General features: G+C 35.0%; 1 protein-coding gene across 4 annotated transcripts in view; it reads left to right on the forward strand.

Annotated features, from left to right (window-relative positions):
* The window catches only part of PCCA (propionyl-CoA carboxylase subunit alpha), a 488,979-nt gene that overhangs the window by 207,998 nt on the left and 258,891 nt on the right, over positions 1-22,090 (forward strand). For all 4 annotated transcript variants that reach the window (XM_028526281.1, XM_028526274.2, XM_036011417.1 and 1 more), the window contains 2 exons: positions 952-1,046; positions 5,603-5,753. In XM_028526281.1, coding sequence (XP_028382082.1) covers positions 952-1,046; positions 5,603-5,753 — 246 coding nt within the window. The remainder of the gene's footprint in view (positions 1-951; positions 1,047-5,602; positions 5,754-22,090) is intronic.

Genomic DNA, 22,090 nt, shown 5'->3' on the forward strand with positions numbered 1-22,090 from the left:
CCTCCAGAAAGAAGCTGTCCCAAGATGTCTGGATAGGCTAAGTATATTCCATGAATATACTTTGTCTTCTGAGATTTGGTCCTATTAGGTCATTTTTAAAAGAAAAGTGCTTGACCTGGACTCTTGTTTTATTTTAGTTTACTACATGTCTATGTGGATCACTATGAGAGGCATTCTACTAGAAGCTAGTTGTATAGAGATGAGGAAATCATATTTTCTACTTAGAATAAGATTTTAATGTAACCATTAAAATGATGGTGAGGGTGTGATGTTAGCAAAACAAAATGAAATTTTTGAAGTGAAACAGAAGAAAAAGAAGGCAAGTCTGCTGAAGTTTTCATTTTATGTTAGAATGCCTTTTGCTAATATTACACATTATGGCTATGAATTGATATGTAATAATTAAATGGATTGAAATTAAATGAAATTGATTAAATTGAAGTTCTTGAGGGCAGAGGCTAGTCTTATTCACTTGCTATCCACAGCAACCAAGCCAGTGCCTTTCATATGACTAATACTCAATAAGTGTTAAATTATGTTAAGTAATTATATATCTATATCAGTTTATTTTAATTAGGTGTGGCATATAGCATAGGTGATATTTTTAAATACAGGTGAGCATGTTTTCCAGTAGTTGAAATAGCCAACACAGATGTTTCCCTACTGATATACACTTGGAAGTTTTTTATTTATTTATTTTTGGGTAATTTGTACACAGGATAAAGAGAATTCAATGAAAAGTAAGCATCCCTTTCAATCCTTTGAGGTTTACAATCCCTTTGGGGTTATAAATATAAAGTTTTTCCTCTATTAACATCAATCAAAAGAGAAATGAATATGTTCCGTGAGGTTCGAGCATTAAAAACCAAGGGTGTTATATAGAGAAATATTAACTGGCAATTTGCTTTATGGATATGGCTATATAATTTTTGAAATGGTATTGTGTCTCAGGTTTTAGGTGATAAACATGGGAATGCTTTGTGGCTGAATGAAAGAGAGTGCTCAATTCAGCGAAGGAATCAGAAAGTGATAGAAGAAGCACCGAGGTAACAGTTTCTCCTGATGAACATTTATAATAGTCTGCTTTTATATATTTCTTTTCCATTTTATTGGCTGAACTTGCTTTAATAGTCATGGTAAAACCTATATTTTTATAGTTAAGAATTTGCTACTTGATCTCCCTCATTACTTCAGTGCATGAAAATGAGAGAATTCCTAAAAAATAAATTGGGGCTTTATTGGAGCAGAATTTGGGCATAGTGGATAACCACTATGAAGCCCACAGGCTTCTAGGTAACATAGATCCTGTGGATGTTTCTGGGCATGTGGAATTTCTGGTATGCATGCTTTTTACGCTTTCCTATTGATGATGGTTTCATAAAGTTGATCCTGAATTTCCTGAATTTGTCCTACTATGAAAAGGTTTCTGGGCATGGTTTTAGAAATTCTTTAATTTATCAGAACTACTTTGGCCACTTTTCCAAGCTACCTTTCATGTGTTTGAAGTTCCTTTCATTGAACATCATTTTTAATTTGATAGTAGGTTGGTATTTTTAGATATTCTGGTTTTCTCTTATTTCTTAAAAATCCCCAGTTGAGTGTATATTGTTATTTTTAGGCTCTAAGGAATATAGCCAATTATAACTTTCATCAGCCTACTCTTTGTTATAATGCCTTGTGCTTTTTGCTTTGATATAATGTATGTATGGTTTTTGAAAAGAGTAATCGTGAATATGAGTGAATTTTTAATCACAGAGTAGTGGTAAAAATGATATTACACTTTAATTATATTAGTTGTTAAAATATGATATGGTGTATTTTATTATTTTTAGTTTTTTTTAATCAGTCATTTTTTATTAGGTGTTAAAAGGATTCAGAGGTGCTGGGCAAAGGTCATGGGCAGGAATACGGAGTCCATACTGGGCCCTCTTCAGTGGTTACTTGTGTCAGGATTTATGTTTGAGTGCCTCATAAGAACAGCAGGAGTTGAAAAGCACATTAGCTGCTGGCTCCATAGAAATGCCAGCAAAGCTATTGTTCTTCACGTTGACATACTTATTGTCAATACCAGTAGTAAGTTCTTTGAAACACTCCAGGAATGACTTTAAGGATGAAACCCCACATCAGTATCCAGTTTGGCAACTCCCCTATTTTGACATTCATGAGTTTCTTCTCTTTCAATTGTACAACTGATGCCATCTTGGGAGTCTGGGCACCAGTGATCAATATGGTCTAGTACTTAAAATTATGGTCCCCCAAGCCCTTTGCTACTTCTCTCGTTGAGAGAGTTAGGGGAGGCATCTATATTTCTTCCGTTTCATTCTATGCCCTGTGACTTCTTGACCAATAGACTACATAAAAGTGAAACTTAATGAAACTGCCAGCTTTTACTTCCTTGTCTCTTGGGATACCACACTTAAAAATCAGCTACCATGCTTTGAAGAATAATCCACTATAGCCTACATGGGGTGGGGCCCACATGAGGTGAGGCCCTAGTTGATGGCCCAACACCAGCATGTAAAAAGGAGGGAAGGAAGGAGAAAAAGCAAAAGGAACTTTTTATTGTGTCTTTAGGAAAGTTTCTAGAATATGCGTGTGTTGATTGCTTGGTAGTGATCTGAAGTTAGGCACTTTGTTAGGGAGGCTGGGAAATAACAGTGCTTAGCTGAAATTCTACTCATGTGGAAGAAGGGGACAATGGATACTGGTAGAAAGTGTCTGATGCTACTTTTTTTTCAACTTTGTGCTTTCTGTATTACATCCAATATAATTAACTTTCTCCTTTTATTCAAAACTCACTCAAGTCTTACCTGGGATAAAAATCTTTCTCAGACTTCAAATCTTGAATCATGATTTTTGTTTCTTGTCTCTCTTTCTCTCTCTCCCTCTCCCTCCCCGCCACACACACACACACACACACACACACACACACAAACAATATAAGTTTTTCAAATGAATATCTGATCTATTTAGAGAAAAAAAGGAAAATCTAAAGCAGTAGGAATCAAATTAAAAAAAACTTAGAACTGATCATTAATAATGAGTTGATATGTATTTTTGTACTATGAAATGGTAACATAATTGGAATATGTAGTTTTCAGTGCCTAAAGTGAGATTTTAGTACTGTGCTTTAAGTGTAATGATGAGGTTTTTTATAGCACTGTGTGTTACTAGCAGAGTTTATGATAAGGAAAAAGACAAGACTAGACAGGACAAAAATAGTTTTACTCAGCTGTACTTAAGATTCTTCAAATGCTGTCATATTCATCTTTAGTTGTTTTTCTTTCTTTCAGTTGCATTAATTTTATCATCCAGTTATTGTAGAAATGTCATTTATGTGCACATCTTTTAGGTTAATGAAGAATTGTTATTTCTAATAGGCAAATAAGTTTCATAAAGTCTGAATCCAAAAATTAATCTTAACATCACCAAAAGGGAAAATGGTGGAAGTACATTTCACACTTGTGAACTATTCTTGCCTCAGTCCCATGAATCCAGCCTGACTCTATTAAAGGCTCTAGATTTAACTAGCAATTTTTAAGAAATAGAAATTAATACAAATGTTAAAAGACACTGTGGGGTTGCATGTAGTTGAAACCAATGTGAAGAATCAGACAGGAAAATGACCAGTTCTTGGTTTAAAAAAAAGAAAAAAGGAAAGAGGGCATTACAAGTTAAGACAGTCTTAAAGATTTAAAAACCAGTCAAATGTAGTGACTAGGTGTTATTTGGATCCTGATTCAAGAAGTTAGTTGTAAAAAGATATTGATGAGATCATAAGGAAAATTTGAATATTGAGTAGATATTAAATGCTATTAAGGATTTTAAATTAATTTTTGAAGTGTGATTTTGTTACAAAAAAGTACTTGTAGAAACAGTTATGGAATCCTTTATGGGTGAGATAACATTTAATTTGGGATTTGCTAAAAATAAATTGGTTGGCCTGATAGAAAAATAGACATGCAGCATAGATAAGACAAGAGTGGTTATTGTTACATGTGAAAAACAGGTACATGCAAATAAATTTTACTATTCCATAATAAAAATTTTATAAAATATAATTTTAAAAATATTTACTTTATTTATTTTTAGAGAGAACAGGCAGGGGAGGAGGGGGACAGAGAGGGAGAGAAATATTGATGTGCAATCAGTTGCCTCTCAACATGCCCCCAACTGGGTACATCGCCCACAACCCAGGCATGTTGCCTGAACCGGGAATTGAACTGATGACCTTTTGGGATATGGGATGATGCCCAACTCACTGAGCCACACCAGTCAGGGCAAAAATGTCATCTTAATTTTACTCATTTGAGAACAGTTTAAACATTTTTTAAATTAAATTTATGGGGTGACATTGGTTAATAAAATTATATATGATTCAGATACATAATTCTATAATATGTCATCTGTATATTGTAGTGTGTGTTCATCATCCCAAGTGAAGTAGAGACCATTTTAATCACTAAGTAGTCAATGTTTTGAACCTCAAAACCTACTTGCATTAGAAGCAAGATCTGCGGAAATGCAGAAATTATTTGATAATATCTTTTTCATCTTGATTGAAAACTTTCAGCTTTACTTTCCTGCTGGAATGTGATTTTGATATTGCAAGACAAAAGTTTTGAGGATTTATTAGATGTACAGTCAAATCTTGTTATTTGTGGTAGTTATGTTCCATAAAGTCACTAGAATCACTGAATGAGTGAATACTGAAGCATTGCTTCTAGGGGAAATACAGGGTTAGGTTCCTTCAAGCCTCTAGTTAGAACATTTATACCAACTAATTAATACATAACCTTGTTTTGTATGTGTTTCTGTTGAAAGACACCTTGTTTAATATATATTGTTGAGTCATTAACACTGAACTTACAGTCCTGGCCTCCAGTTCTGCAATGCATTCCCGTAGGAAGCTCATTTACCACACATGTTTTCTCCATAAGGCACATCACAGCATCACAGCCTTCTTGGGCTCAGGAATGCCAGATTGTACTTCAACACAACACTCAAGGGCCATTTTAAGAAGTGAATTCATCCCCCCACTCCCCATAGCCTCCCACAAAAAATGAGACTGTGGCACTAAGCAAACTGTGAAAAGAACAGTTGTTTATACTATGACAGCTGAAACAAGAAAGCAGAGTGTTGCCTTATTTGATCTCAGCTGGGAATACTCATGTTGGGGGGGGTCTCAAATTTTTTTGCTTCTCTGAGCTTGTCTGTGAATGACCACAGAAGTGCTGTGAGTATTAATTTTGAGATTACAAATAAATTTTAGCAAATTTATAAATATGAAAACATGAATAACAAGGATCAACTGTATATGTTAGATTCTAAGAATTTATTTTTCTCTCAATTTTAACTTGAAGTGATTCTGAATATGTATTTTAAATTTTACTTATTGAAAACTACTGAGTGGCAGTAGTTGTATATTTTATAAGTTGCAATGTAATGTGGAAAGTTCAAATATTTTATGAAAATCTGAAGTTGATTTATTTAAATGTGTGTAATAACACAATAAGTACATATTACATGTAAAGCATATAATATGAAATTTTAAATTGATATAAATGATCATATCTGATCACTACTCTTTCTGTACTTGTAGCATTTTTCTGGATTCTGTGACTCGAAGTGCAATGGGAGAACAAGCTGTAGCTCTTGCCAAAGCAGTAAAGTATTCTTCTGCTGGAACTGTAGAATTTCTTGTGGACTCAAAGAAAAATTTTTATTTCTTGGAAATGAATACAAGACTCCAGGTAACAAAACCTCAGTTTTTTATTTCTCTCCATGCCTCTATACTTTACTCTTCCTCACTTACTCCTTTTCATGTTTTATAAAAGTCAAATATCAATTTCAGAAAGTGTTAAAGACTTAGATTTTATGCTTTGTTAAAACATCTGTTAGGAATGACAGATAAGTGTCAAGTTAATTGGATGGTCAGGGTCTAGTCCTTCATTTTTATTATGTAAATACTTACTATGGGAAATTCTACTTTGCTTTTTTCTTGAACTTCTCTTGATGAACCCTATTTGTTAGGGTTCATGTGCTCTTAAGAGAAACTACTCTAGATATTATAAATAGAAAGAGATTAATCTTTGGAAGGGATTACAGAAGGAAGGGTACCTAGAGTGAGCTTCCAGTAATGACTCTCAGAACAATACCACCAACCTGGCTTCCAGAACAGCCATCCCTACCAGTTACAAGGTTGACAAATCAAGTGGCTGCCCTTGCAACTGTTGACTTTAAGGATATACTTCCTTAGTTCCCATAAAGTTCTCAGAAAGGCATTGGTGCTTTAACTAACTGGTAGATTAGTTTTCTTCTCATGTTCATTTTTCTTTTATTTAAATTGTAAACTATAAATACACATAGAGAAACCTACATAGAACACAAACATATAGTTGAACATGTCATTTTAAAACAGAAATCTGAAGGATCCAAGGCATTAGAGTAGTAAGTGGAAGCTGCACTAACTTCCTCCCAGGACCAATCTGGGATTACAAATAAATTGTAGAAAAATTATTCAGAATAACCAAGTGAACATTAGCTGGAGAGAAGCGTTATAACCAAGGACAGACAGAAGAAACCACTTCACAAAAATGTGACTGGAAGGGAACATAGAGGAGGTACATGAGGTCTTGCTGGGCTCTCATGGGCAGCAGCTGAAGTTCCAGAGGGATATTTCAGCAGCTAGGGGGTTCCATCTGAGAAGTGTGGGGTTTAAACTCCAAGCTGGGCCCCCCAAACCTATAGCAACAGAGCCTGAAAGAAACCCAGATAACATTCACCTGTGAAAAACAGCAGGGTTTCTGTCTGCCAGGGAGAGGCCACTGGAGACACAGATCTTTTTAAAGGGCCAACACACAAAATTTCATTTGTAGCCATTTACCCTGGGCTCCAGCAGAGGGAGTGCAGAGTGGACTAGAGATGCTTAAGAAGAGTCCGGGGCTGGTAGCTTTGGAGAGAGAATTGAAGGAATAGCTACCAGGGTCCCTGTGCTCAGTCATTCCCCATACTGCAGAAGCCATATTTCTTAGGCAAAGCATACTTCTCCACGTGACATCAGCCTGAGGTGAAGAAGGAGCCCCACCCACAGGAATTACTCTGCCCTACTTTGTAGTGCTTAGGCTGGGCTGCTGACTATAGCTTGATTAGATTAACAATTGATTAGTTTAACAACTAAAGTGGAAAATACAAAGAAGCAGCCAAAATGGGAAGACAGAGAACCCCAAATGAAAGAACAAGAGAATTTCCCAGAAGAATTAGATGAAATGTAGGAAGGCAATTTGTCAGATTTAGAGAGTTTTGAGTAGTGATTATAAGGATACCCAACAGCAAGACATAGAAACTATAAAAAAAGATCAGTCAGAAATAAAGAATGCAATATCTGAAATAAATAATACACTGGAAGGAATAAAGAGTCGGTTAAATGAAGCAGAGGATTGAATCAGTGTTTTGGAAGACAAGGTAGAAAAAAAACATCGAAGCAAAGCAGCAAAGAGGAAAAAGAAAAAAATGAGGAGACCTTAACAAACATTTTGGACAACATGAAGTATAACAACATCTGCATCATGGGAATAGCAGGAGAAGAAAGCAAGCAAGGAAGCAAGAACCTATTTGAAAAAATAATGACCTAAAACTTCCGTAATCTGGTGAAGGAAAAGGACACACAAGGCCAGGAAACTCAGAGAGTCCCAAACAGTTTGGACCCAAAGAGGCCTACACTCAGGCACATCATAATTAAAATGACAAGGTTTAAAGACAAGGAGAGAATCCTAAAAGCCACAAGAGAGAAGCAGGTAGTTACCTACAAGGGAGCACCGATTAGAGTGACTTCTGGTTACTCAACAGAAATATTTCAAGCCAGAAGAAAGTGGCATGAAATATTGATGTGATGAAAAAGCAAGTACCTGCAACCAAGGCTACCTTACCCAGCAAGGCTATTATTTAAAATTGAAGGAGAAATTAGGAGATTCCCAGACAAGAAAAAGCAGAAGGAGTTTAACACCAAGCTAGTACTGCAATGAATGTTAAAGGGCTTGCCAGAAAAAGAAGAAGAAGGAGAAGGAGAAGAAGAAGAAGGGGGAGGAGGAGGAGCGGAAGAAGAAGAAAGAAGGAGAAGGAGAAGAAGGAGTAGGGAAAATAATAGAGAACAGTCTAATAATAAAATGGCACTATGTACATGTCTATCAATAATCACCTTAAATGTAAATGGCTTCAATGCTCCAACCAAAAAACAGGGGAACTGAATGAATAAAAAAACAAGACCCATATATATGCTGCCTCCAAGAGGTCCATCTCAGATTGAAAGATTCACACAGACTAAAAGTAAAGGGATGGAAAAAGGTATTTCATGCAAATAGAAAAGGAAAAAAGCTGGAATAACAGGACTTATATCCAAAAAAATAGACTTTAAGGTCAAGGCTATAGTAAGAGACAAAGAAGGATACTACATAATGATAAAGGAAATAATCCAACAAGAGGATATAACCCTATAAACATTTACACTCCAACATAGGAGCATCTAAATATGTAAAGCAAATCTTGATAGACATAAAGGGAAAGAGATAGACAGAAATATAGTCACAGTTGGGGATTTTAATACCACATTGACTTAAATTGGTAGATCTTCCAGGCAGAAAATCAACAAGGAGACAGCAGCATTAAATGACACATTATAACAAATGGTTTTAATTAATATTTTTAGAGTATTTTATCCTTACGCAGCAGAATATACATACTTTTCAAGTGCACATGGAATGTTTTCCAGGATAGACCATGTGTTAGGACAAAAAACAAGTCTCAAAAATTTAAGAAGATTGAAATCATATCAAGCATCTTCTCTGACTACAGTGCTGTGAAAGGAGACATTAATCACAAGAAGAACACTGAAAAACACATGAAGACATGGAAGCTAAATAACATGTTATGAAACAATGAATGGGTGAACAATGAGATCAAGGCAGAAAACAAAAGACCTTGAAACAAATGAAAATGAAAACACAACAATCCAAAATCTGTGGGACACTGGGAAAATAATCCTAAGAGGGAAATTCATAACATGACATCAAATAAACAATCTAAGTTCACACCTAAAGGAACTTGAAAAAGAACAATGAACAAAGCCCATAGTGAGTAAGAGGAAAGAAATAATAAAGATCAGAGCAGAAATAAGGGAAATAGAGTCTAAAATGATGATACAAAGATCAGTGAATCCAACTGATACTTCTGTGATGGGATAAACAAGATTGGCACACCATTAAACCAATCTCATCAAGAAAAAAAGAGAAAGGACCCAAATAAATAAAATCAGAAATGAAAGAGTAGAAAATAACTTTGCTGTTTCATTTTTTTTAACTTTAAATCAGTGGTATCATGTATTACATAATTTTTGTACCCAGTTTCTTTTCTCAATATTGTGCTTAGGAGAGTCAATCCTGTTGTTTTATGTATCTCCCAAATGGTACTTCTTTGAAGAAAATGCCACTGTGTTATCTATTTTATTTTTGTAAATACTTAGTTTGTTTCCAGTTTTATGTGATTTGTACTTGTTTGCTAGAGCTCTAATAACAAAGTATCACAACCTGGGTGGCTTAAACAACAGAAATTTATTCTCTCAATGTTTTAGGAGGCCAAATGTCTGAAGTCAAGGAGTTGGCAGCCTTGGTTTCTTCATGGGGGCTCTCAGGAAGAATCTGTGCTTTGCTTCTCTCCTAGCTTTTTGTAGCTGCCAACAGTCTTTGGCATTCCTTTCCTGGGACACATAACTCCAATCTCTGACTTAATCATAACATGGCATTCTTCCTTGTGTTTCTGTGCCCAAATCCTCCCTGCCTCAACTTTTTAAAATAAGGACACTAGTCATTGTATTTCGGGCCCACTCTCATCTAGTATGACCTCGTCTTTTGCCAAGACTCTATTTTCAAATAAGGACACATTCACAGGTTCTGAGTGGAAATGCATTTTTGGGAGACACTATTTAATCCAGTACATAATTCAAAAAACACACGTGTCAGTAATTCATTAAGCTGTATATATATTAGTACATGTGTCCATGCATGAAAAAGTATGATATACATTTTTCTATTTATATGTTATATTTAACAATAAAAACATTTTAAGATAATTATATATAGTCTATAGTAGCAACTTTCATTTTTAAAAAACCTCATGGCACATAACAACACTACTAAAATTTTGTGATACACCAAAGATATTTTTTGCCAATGTGACCAAAAAAAGGTATACTTTTGATTGATTTAAAAAAATGGTAATTGCCCATCCTTTGTGCTCCAAATGACTTTTAAAAAAAAAAGGTGCCTGTACTTGTATATAAGGATTTCTGGTACCAATCAGATGCAACCTTATTGTACAATGTGACCAATAAATGCTACTCTATAGGACCTATATATTTGTGATTCAAGACAGGGCATTCATATCAGATGGCTATTGTTGTGTTGGCTGTTGTCATTTTTTGAAAAAAAATATTTCACACTCAAGGGGAAAAGATGTTAGTGCCCCTGACTAAATAGTCAGGTATTACATGTTTTAAAAATTCTTGCAGCACACCTGTTGAAAATTGCTGGTCTATAGTGACAGAAAATAGATTACTAGTTGCCTAGGACTGAGGGTTGGGGACTGATGACTAAGGGGTGTAGGGCAGTAGAAAGAGTAGTAAGTGGTACTTGTGCCTAGAAATGGAATCAACTCCTTTTCCCTTAAGCCTTTATTTTTACTGGGGATGGAGTTGAGTTGTTCCATGCAGAAGCTGCACAGGGGTTGAGTTTTTTGCATTGCTGTGCTTATCTTTTATGCACTTGGGTTGTGGAGTATTTTTCTCAATTTCTATTTCACCCTTAGCTTTAGGATTTTCCTCTGATCTTCTGTTTCAGAAGGTATGTCTTATGCTCTAGCCTCTTTCCCTGAAGTGGGCTCCTTTTATCTGTTACTAGCTACAGGAAGGGTTCTGTTTGAATTTAATTTAATTTTTTAAATTACTTAGTTTATCATGCCATCTAATGTTTTGAAAGAGGTTTTACTGATTAAACTAATTTATTTTTTAAATTGAATTTATTGGGGTGACATTGGTTAATAAAATTATATTGGTTTCAGGTGTACAATTCTAAAACACATCATCTGTATATAGTATTGTGTGTTTACTATCCCAAGTCAAGTCTCCTTCCATCACCATTTATTCCCCCATTACTCTCTTCTACTTCCTCACCCCCATTTTCCCCTTTGGTAATTACCATGTTCACCATATTGTTGTCTGTGTCTAATAGTTTTTTTCTTATTCCCTTCACCTTTTTCACCCAGTCCCTCAACCCCTCACTCCCCACTGGCAGCTGTCAGTCTGTTTCCTGTATCTATGAGTCTGTTTTTATTTTGTTTGTTAGTTTATTTTGTTCATTACACTCTACATATAAGTAAAATTATATAGTACTTGCCTTTCTCTGACTGACTTATTTCACTTAGCATAATATTCTCCAGGTCCATCCATGCTGTTGCAAAGACTAAACTTTCCTTCTTTTTTACGACTGTGTGTTAATCCATTGTGTCAATGAACCACAGCTTTTTTATCCACTCAACTACTGATGGGCACTTGGGCTGCTTCCAAATCTTGGCTCTTGTAAATAATGCTTCAGTGAATACAGGGGTGCATATATTCTCTTTAATTAGTATTTTGGGTTTCTTTGGGTATATTGATGGGTCATAAGGCAGTTTCTTTTTAATTTTTTGAGGTGACTCCATATTGCCTTCCAGAGTGGCTGCACTAATCTGCCACACAGGAGTACACAGGGTGGATTCCCTTTTCTCCACATCCTCACCAAAACTTGTTTGTTGATTTAATGGTGATAGCCATTCTGACAAGTAGGAGATGATGTCTCATTGTGGTTTTAATTTGCATTTCTCTGGTGATTAGTGACATGGACATCTTTTCATATGTCTAGTGGCCATCTGTCCTCCTTTAAAAAGTGCTATGCAGGTCCTTGGCCCATTTTTTAAATTGGAGTTTTTTTCTTTTGGTACTTAGTTTTAGAAGTTCTTTGGATTGTGGATATTTACTTCTTATCATATGTTTTATTGGCAAATATGTTTCAGGGATATTTTCTGTTGTTCTCTTTTGGCCTTGGTCTTAACTCAGTCCTTGTATCCTTGGATCTTGAAGCCAGGTTTTCCTTAGGGGTCCTGCTCTTCCCCCGGTGGTGGGGAACCTAATGGTCTGGGCCCAAAGTAGTTTTCAGCCTCTCCCCAAGGGTTATATTCTGCATGTAATATCTTATTTCATCCTTTTACTCTCTACTTGTCTACATTCAGACATTTAACATGTGTCTCTGTAAGCAGTGGGTAATTTTTTTTAACTAAGTTTGATAATCGTCTTATACCCAGACCACTTTCTCCATAGAAAGTTAATGTAAATTGTGATATATTTGGGTTTAAATTTATAGTCTTCTAAAATGCTATTTTTTTGTTCCAATTCTTGTCTTTCTTTTTTCTTTTGATTCTTATTTGCTTTTGCAATATTTATTATTTAATTTTATACTTGTATTAGTTTGGGAGTTATACAGAGTGAGGTAAAAGTAGATTTACAGTTATTCATATGGCAAATAATATAATAATAAATAATAATACAAGAATAAATTCTGTATTTTATCTACTCACAACTGTAAACCTACTTTTGCCCCATTGTATATACTTCTAATATTTTTATAGAATCTATACATACATAACAGCATACACACTTATGTTATCAAAGTTCAGTATCAACCACCTTTTCACCTGCCACACCAGACTGTATAAGTACCTTTGAACATTTTAGTTCTTTTTACTCTCTCCTGATTCAATGTGCAGTTATCCTTCACAGGACATTATCTTATTAATTTAAATAACATTCATTCAGTTCTACCCACTTATTTAACCATTTTTTTCTCCTTACTTTTGGAAATTTCTTTGAGGTATTTTGTAACACAAATACTCTGTTTTTTTTCTTTATCCTCTATTACCACCACACTCACACTTCTTTATTTTTATTTTTATTTCTTTTATTGTTTCTAGAGGGAGGGAAGGCAGGGAGAAGGAGAGGGAAACACGATGTGAGAAAGAAACATGGATCAGTTGCCTCCAGCATGTGCCCCAACTGGGGGTTGAATGTAACCTCAGGCATGTGCCCTGACCAGCGATTGAACCCATGAGGCCCAACCAACTGAGCCACACCAGCCAAGGCATACACTAACACTGCTGACCACAAATGTATGGGTGTTTTCCCAGACTGACCAATTCTCTGCTACTAGCTGAGTGTCCTGCCATTCAGTTCAGTTGAATTGAGTCTACCTTGAGTTAGCCTCAGATCCCACAAGTTAAGGGCTCACAAGACTGAAGATGCCAGTCACAAGTTCCAGGTTTCACCTGAAATTCTGACTGGCTATAAATCAGTGTTCCCATGACCCCTTCTCAGGTTTGATTAATTGCCAGGACAACTCACAGAACTTAGGGAAATATTTATTTACATTTAATGCCTTATTATATAATAAAGGATATGATAAAGGATACGGATGAACAGCCAGGTAAAGAGATATATGGAACAAGGTACGAAAGAATTCCAAGCACAGGATCTTTGTCCTCATCGAATTAGTATATGCCACCTTCCTGGAATGTGGATGTGTTCTCCAACCCAGAAGCTCTCTGAATCTTATACTTTATGGATTTTTTTATGGAGGCTTTAGCACATAGACATCATTGATTATTAGCTCATTTTCCAACCCTTCTCCTTTGTATGGAGGATGGGCATTGGATGGAACATTTCAAGCTTTTTATCTTGGCTCTGTGATTTTAAATACTGACCTCCATCTAGGAGCCCACCAAGAATGACTTCATAGAAGACAGAAGGAACTCTTACTCAAAACATTTCAAGGGTTTTAGGAGCTCTGTGTCAGGAACCAGGGTCAGAGAACAATATGTTTCTTATTTCACAGGTTTGTTTGTGGCAAACTCTTTGCTGACAGCCAGTGATTTCATATTTGTCTTTATTCATGAAAGCTGTTTTTACTCTGAGAATTCTTAATTTGGCCAGTATGTGTTTTTATCAACTCTAAAGATACTATTCCTCTCTCTGGTTATTTTTGGTGAGACTTCAGTTCTCATTCTAACTATCTGCTTATTCAGAGATACTTTTTTATTTTAGTAGTATTTATGAATTTCTCTTTTTTGTGAGATTTTCTTCAGTTTTTCTTTGATAAATGTACATATGCATTTGGAATTCATTGAATTTCTTGAGTCTGTGGCCATATGTGTATATGTGTATATACTTTTATGTTTATGTTTATGTATATATATATATGCACTTTTATAAAAGTGCATATATATATATAAGTGTGTGTGTGTATTTATATATTTACACACACTTTTTTTTTAAAGATTTTATTTATTTTTAGAGAGGGAAGGGAGGGAGGGGGGGAGAGAGAGAGAGAGAGAGAGAGAGAGAGAGAGAGAGAGACAGACAGACATCAATGTGCGGTTGCTGGGGGTTATGGCCTGCAACCCAGGAATGTACCCTGGCTGGGAATCGAACCTGGGACACTTTGGTTCCCAGCCTGTGCTCAATCCACTGAGCTATGCCAGCTGGGGCTATTTACACACACTTTTATGTTAGACCTTGTTGGTATATATGTATATATACTAAGTATATAACTTATATGTTAGACCTTCTTAGTATACCTTTTGTGTTTCTTACCCTTCTTTGATGTTTTTCATCTTTTTAAAAATTTGTCTTCTGACCTATCTTTCTTACTCTTTTGAGATGTATTTAATTGATTACCCACATAGCTCCTAATTTCATTTGTTTATGTTTTAGTTCTGGAATTTTTGTTTTTTTATTTTTTATTTTTTTTAAAGATTTTATTTTTTTATTTTCAGAGCGGGAAAGGAGGGAGAAAGAAAGGGAGACAAATGTGTGGTTGCCTCTCGCACACCCTCTACTGAGGACCTGGCTCACAACCCAGGCATGTGCCCTGACTGGGAATCAAACCTGCAACCCCTTGGTTCACAGGCTGGCACTCAATCCACTGAGCCACACCAGCCAGGGCTTTATTTGGTTCTTTAAAAAATATGACTCAAAACTTATCTTTTTTCACTTTCTAACCAAATTTTTAAGTTTGACCTTTATTTGTTTGAACATAATTACCTTATTTGTTTTGTAGTATGTGCCTGATCATTTCAGTACCTGAAGCCTTTGTGGTATCTGTTGTCTATGTTGTTTCTTGGTTGTGATGTCTAGTTATTTGTGTGCCTTCATATCTTTACTATATACTGATTATTTTAAAATTGTTCATATTAATAAATTAAATGTTGGAATAGATTTTTTTGTATAGAGATTTTTCAATTTTTCTGCCACATGCCTGTGAACAGCTATAATTTGTGACTACAGTAATTTAAGTGTGAGTTTCTTTGGACTCCTACGGGCATACAATGTACAGCTGTAGTTCTAGAGTATGGTTTGTTTTATTGTAGTTCATTCATCTCGATGTTGCATTCCTTTATGGCCTCAACTTAAAGTGGAGATACTTTACCAATGTCCTCTCTTTTGGTGATCCCTGGTCTTTGTGGTTTGGTTGTACTTTTAATTTCTTGATGCTACCAGAAATATAGCTTAGAGTCATAGTTCTGTTTTCCTGGAATGTTAAATGCCTTTAGGTCAAAATGATGTAGAGTGTTGGACTTATGTCGCCTATATTCTTAGTGTTTTGATATTTTTTTTAAAAAGATGCTCCCTTCCCAACTGCTACCTAAACCCAAGTAATTGTGAGCACAGGACCCAGGAGGATGGATTTAGAGGTACATTATGCCTGTGGATTAGATCAATGTATGCTCCAAGTCTGAACAGCCATACCCACTCCTGCAAAAAACCAACAATAAACAAAACAACAAACACCAGTAATGATGTTGGAATACTGTTTGAGAAAACTCCTAAACTCACACCCCTTCTTGCCAGTGGGAAACCTTGAGAATGATGGCCTGTGGCTCACTGCTGCCTTACTTTTCTCTTCCAAATATCATGCACATGAGTTTGATTGCCACATCCAAAATCTCATCCAGTTGTTGAGAATCTCAGCTGCAAGGGAGTCTGGGAATAGGGTTTTTAACCTGTTCTCTTCTGTAGTATAGGGAAGTACCCTAGAAGGAGTTTGGTGTGAAGGTTGAGTACCAGTCCACTATTTTTATATGAATATAGCTCAAACATTTTAATTGGTAAGGTATGTGTAAAAAATTAAAAATATTACCCTATTGTAAATATAAAGTATAACTATCAAATAATGGAACTAATTATTTTATTTACTGTAGTATAAATGATCTAGATGCATTTTGAGAGTAGTATCATAAATATTTATAGTTTGTATAGGCATTAACTCAGTATTGGTTGCTCAAAACTTATACTTTCTTTTTGGAATTACTTCTTTAACCTGTACTCTATTGTTGTGAATGTCATTAGAAGTGACAGAATTTTGCCTTTTGAGATTTGCTTTGGATTAAAAGTATGTCTTTATAACTAAATTATCTAATTGGATAATTAGCTGGGGAAGCATGTTTTTATTAAAATGGAGACTTCATTATGTCATAACGATAATAGTAGCATGTAATATGATTCTGAAGGCAATTTGTATTTTATTCCAGACACAAGAGATACTAAATTGTTTACTTTGAATACTGTATCAGAATTTATGGAATTTTAGGGCACTTTTGTTTCTATGTTCTTGTGGTTTTTGTTTGTTTGTTTCTGGCTCATTTATCTCAGCCTGTAAGTTTTCTCAAGTTTGTCTAATGGTTTTTTTGACATAAGGCCACCAAAAAGTTGATATTTATGTCAAATAATTGTATGTATTCAGTCAATATTAGTTATGTATTTATGTTTACATTTTGTATCTTGGATGGCTTGCCAGGAAAATATGTTGTATATCCTCAAAAAAAGATTAAAAATAAATTTCAAGAAAAAATTAAATTGATTAAGAATTACATCATATGAGATCTGCCAGTACTGCAGCCTGTGCTATTTAATATCATACTTGGATACATTTGTGTGTTCTAGTTAATGTTTAATAACATTCCTTTTCTCTTTTGCATTTACTTCCAGGGACATTAATCCTGTCAGTTACCAGACAAATTAATTTTGATGTCTTTAGAATGCATCTGTGTGCTGGAGAATATCTGGAGGTTGTAACTGAATGGGGACCTGAGAAAATAATCTTGGTTTTAATAGTATTCAGAGAACCATTCTTACATATTTCAAAGACTTTTTTCTGATATTATTTAAACAATTTAAAATGTCTTTTAATAGGTCTTCTTCCAAATTTCTTTACTCACTTTAAATTATAATGGTTAAAGCACATTCACCAAATTCTTTATCTTCTAAGATATACATTATCTCTAATTAGTGTTTCAGTTTAAGCCTGGAAGACTATAATTTTCTTTGTTCTTTTATTTTTCCTTGAAATTTCCTGATTGAACTGTCACTTTTCTTAGATTCAGAATTTATACTTTTTTCCCCCTGGTAACAGAAATTGGAGAGGCAAGTTTTGCTAGATTTCCTTAAGAACCAAATTATAGAACAGAAAGTGTTCATCTACCTGGGGCTAGCAGAGCCAGACATTAAACATGGAGAATTGCAGTGGTGTTTGTTAGCTATTTTATTGATTAAGGGTGCCATCCAGGAGAACAGGGAGATTATGCTCAGAAGCCTGAACTCCCCAATGGCATATAGGTTACGGATTATATAGGGTAAAATCACAAGACATTGTGGGTTAGGGGTTGAGGTCATGCTAGGAGCTGTTTGGCTGGAGGTGAAGTAAGGGTAATGAATGATTTCTTCAGGTCTTAAAGACAGCTCTGAGGTCTGCTCATGGGAAAGTAGCCCGGAGTCATTCCATTTCAGGGCTCAGGAACTGAAACATAACTTAGGTAAAGATGTTATCTTTAACCTGCTAGAGGTCCGGATCGTGTGACCATGAATCAGATTTGGGCTACTGTCTTCTGTGCCTTGAGGGTTTGCTGATTATCGAAGGGAAAAGATTGGTCTCTGGTTGGTGGGTGATGGTGGTGACCATGTTTGTGATATGATTTCTAGAGCTAGAATTCAAAACTAATTTAAAAAGGACCTAAAGGACCAAAGTCCTAAGGACCCTCAGTTTCAAAATTTGAAATAACAATAGAGTTTCTCCTTAAAGAGATACAACACTGAGAAAGTCACCAGGTCTTGTGCATAAATACTTGATTCAATTGATTGGTTTTGTTCTCAGTCTGATCAGAATTTATGTATCAGAATAGACTATATGTTGTTAGTTTTTTAAGCCACTGGTCTTCTGTTGCTTACAGATAAAATATTTTATCATCACAAGTGGTCTTAATTTCCCCTGGGAGTTCTCTTTCCTGCCAAAGACTTACTAGTTAGAAGAGACTCCTTTTCCTAAATATGCCATTCAGTTTGACCTTAGTGTGTCTTTATCATGTTATTTTATTTGCTTGGAATTGCCTCTATTCACTTAGTGTAGTAGAAGCTCAGATATATATCCACCCACACATATTTTGCCTGTTTCCTTTTGTTCTGCATATGATGAATGGTTAGAAGGTAAAATACTCTACCCAAAATATGATTTTGCTACAATGCTATTTTAATGAACTAAATTATATGTAATAATTTTAATTTCTTATTTTGTTGAATAATTTTAGTTTCATTAATATTCTACATGAATAGTTGTACAAATAATTTTAGTTTCTTATTTTACTGAACAAGAATACTAAGAATTGGTAATACTTGACAAGAGAAAAAATTCAAGTGGTTCTAGAGTATACATCAGAAAAATAACTTTCTGTACCACATTTTTATCCATTTATGGTTTCTTTAACCATTTGTTTGTTTTCTTCTCTGACCCAGAAACCTTTGTTTTCCTGGCAGGATTTTACCTGTTGTATCTTTTTGACTTTGTATATTATTATTTTCATCCTATGCAGAAAATTTTTACTTTTTATTTTTTAAATTATTTTAAAATTTTTTTAAAGTTTATTTACTTTTAGAGAGGAAAGGGAGGGAGAAAGAGAGAGAAAAACATCAATGTGTGGTTGCTGGGGGTCATGGCCTGCAACCCAGGCATGTACCTTGACTGGGAATCGAACCTACGACACTTTGGTTTGCAGCCTGCACTCAATCCACTGAGCTACTCCAGCCAGGGCTAGAAAATTTGTATTTTTACATCTTGCAGATGAATTTTTAAATCTCTTTTATCACTTTTTGTGCTGTGACATACCTGGGGTTTTCCTACTCTATGATGAATGAAACATTTTTCTTTTTAAAAAATATTTTATTTATTTATTCTTAGAGAGAGGGGAAAGGAGGGAGAAAAAGGGGGAGAGAAACATCAATGTGCAGTGGCCTCTTGCTTGTCCCCAACTGGGGACCGGGCCCACAACTCAGGCATGTGCCCCAACTGGGAATTGAACTGGTGATCCTTTGGTTCACAAGCTGATGTTCAGTCCACTGAGCCACACCAGCTGGGGCTGAAACATTTTTCTTCCATTTTTTCGTCTAGTACTTATTTCATCTTTTTTAGTGAAATTTTCATTTCATCTGGTATTTATTTTATTTTTTAAATGACTACCTGATTGTCCACAACCGTTATTGAATAATCATTGTTTTCTGCATTAATTACAGGTCACATTCATATGCACTGAATTCTCATATGCACACAGATTTATTTACTTGCCTGTTTTCTTTTTTTCATATTCATTCATTCATCATTCATTCATTCATTCATTCAATTGTTGTTCAAGTATAGTTTTCTGCCTTTTACTGCCATCCCAGCCCACCCCCATCCCTCCCAACCTCCCTCCCATCCATCCCCCGTTTTCTTTTTTTAATCATTCTGTTTATTCAGATGCTAGACATCTTATCTATACATTATAATATAGTATTGAAGAGGACTATTCCTTTCTCATCACTTTTATTTTCTCATATGTCTTTGAATTAGCTTATTTTATTTCTAATAGAGGAAAAATTAAAATAATACTGCTGAACTGTAAGGTAAATATTTCTAATTTTCTACAGAGATATTTCTAAAGGATGTTCTTAATAAGAAAACTGATTCTGAAAACCATTTATATTTTTGTCATGATATTTCTTCAAATCCCATTTGAAAGGACAGATAAGATGTGGCAAAAGTAGGTTTATGGTTGTGAGTATATGAAACAACTTATTCTTATATTTACTTATTAATTATTGTATTATTTTCCATATAGGCTGCTGCAAACCTACTTTCACCATACACTGTATTGTTTCCGTATTGCAAAAATGAATGGAAATTGACATATTTATATTTAAGCTTGCTGTTTTTCCTCTCTAAGTCTTCATTTTATTCTGTTTTTATTATTAGTTTTACATTATTATAATATTACTTTCTTTTCTGTAAATGTGAGTCTCCCAGTGCTTTCATAGCTAAAAGCACAGCACCAGAGCATCTAGATTAATCAGTTCTTCATTTTGATATACCTTATAGTTAGGGTTGTTTTTTCTTAATCAAGGACTTATTTTTGAAAGGTATCCATGGGTACTGTATTCTTTGAATTCTTAGATGTGTAATAAGGTTATTCTTTAAGTATATATATATATATGTATATATATATTTAGAGAGAGAAAAAGGCGGGGAGAGAGAGATAGGGAAACATTGATGTGCAAGAGAAAAACATCAGTTGTTGCCTTCCGCACATGCTCTGACAGGGGATCAAATCTGCAACAAAAGTACAGGCTCTGACTAGTAAACAAACCCATGACCTTTCCATGTATGGGATGATGCTCCAACCAACTGAGCCACACAGGCCTGGGCTGATAAGGTTATTCTTAGATTTGAAGAACCTCCACCTGAGTATAAAATTATGAGGATTGACATAGCTATATTTACATGTTACTAGTTTTGTTTTTTTTTCACCCAATATCAACTATTAAGTATGAATACTCACAGAAAAGAAGAAAAAAGAAAGAAATGACAAGGAGAAATGAGCATCAGTTGGAGGATAGAAGGCTCTTTGAAGTGATGCGTGTGAAGGAATTTCAGCTTTGTTTAGGGAACAACCAGTGCTGCTTTAGGAGGAAAATGCAGGAGAAAGCGCTTGCTTTTCCTAAGCCTTTGTTTAGGGATGATTATTGCTTGCTTCTCACAGGAGACCCTGGTTTGATGACTTTGATTAATTTTAATTATTTTAGTTGATTCTTTTAATATTTTTATATCTTTTTAATAGAAACTCATACTAGTCCTTCTTGTTTTTTTCTTCTATCAGCCTCCCTTTGTGAAAGTTGATGTATGCCATTGTCTGCCTGGCTTGCCACACTCACGGAACAAATGCACACTTCCCATCCTCTTACTACTATGTCATGATTTGGGTTAGCTTAGTATTTAGATTTTATTATGACCACAGTGTGAATGCTATTCATAGCAGTAATGTTGTCAACTAAGATTACTATTATTTCCTAAACATTTTGCTTTCTCTAAGGCTAGAAATTGTCTTTTCTTAGTTTTTTTTAGCTTAGCTTTACATATGCTAACCATTAATTTATCTACAAAATTGTTGTATTTCTTGATATTCAAACACAGTGCATTTTCTGTCACTTGCCATTTTGTAGCAATTTCTAGTTTACTTTGTTCTGCTACAGTCTGGACTGGTTGCCCTCTATATTTGCACATGGGAGTTGTAGCCAAGATTTACCCATCTTGTCTTGAAGATTTTTTACACTCTTGTTTTTTGGATTCCTTCTTCCTGGATTTTTTCTTTCATTTTTTAAAAAATATATTTTATTGATTATGCAATTATAGTTGTCTCATTCCCCCCATTCACTCCCCTCCCCCCTGCACACCCTCTCCCACTCACATTCCCCCCATTTAGTTCAGGTCCATGTGTCATAAGTTCTTTAGCTTCTACATTTCCCATACTATTCTTGCCCTCCCCCTGTCTATTTTCTCCCTACGGTCTATGCTACTTATTCTCTGTAACTTTTCCCCCTCTTTCCTCCTCCCACTCGTCTGTTGCTATTCCTCCATGTAATCTCCACTTCTGTGGT

The sequence above is a fragment of the Phyllostomus discolor genome, chromosome 11 (assembly GCF_004126475.2).
Source record: "Phyllostomus discolor isolate MPI-MPIP mPhyDis1 chromosome 11, mPhyDis1.pri.v3, whole genome shotgun sequence".
NCBI classification, from domain to species: domain Eukaryota; kingdom Metazoa; phylum Chordata; class Mammalia; order Chiroptera; family Phyllostomidae; genus Phyllostomus; species Phyllostomus discolor.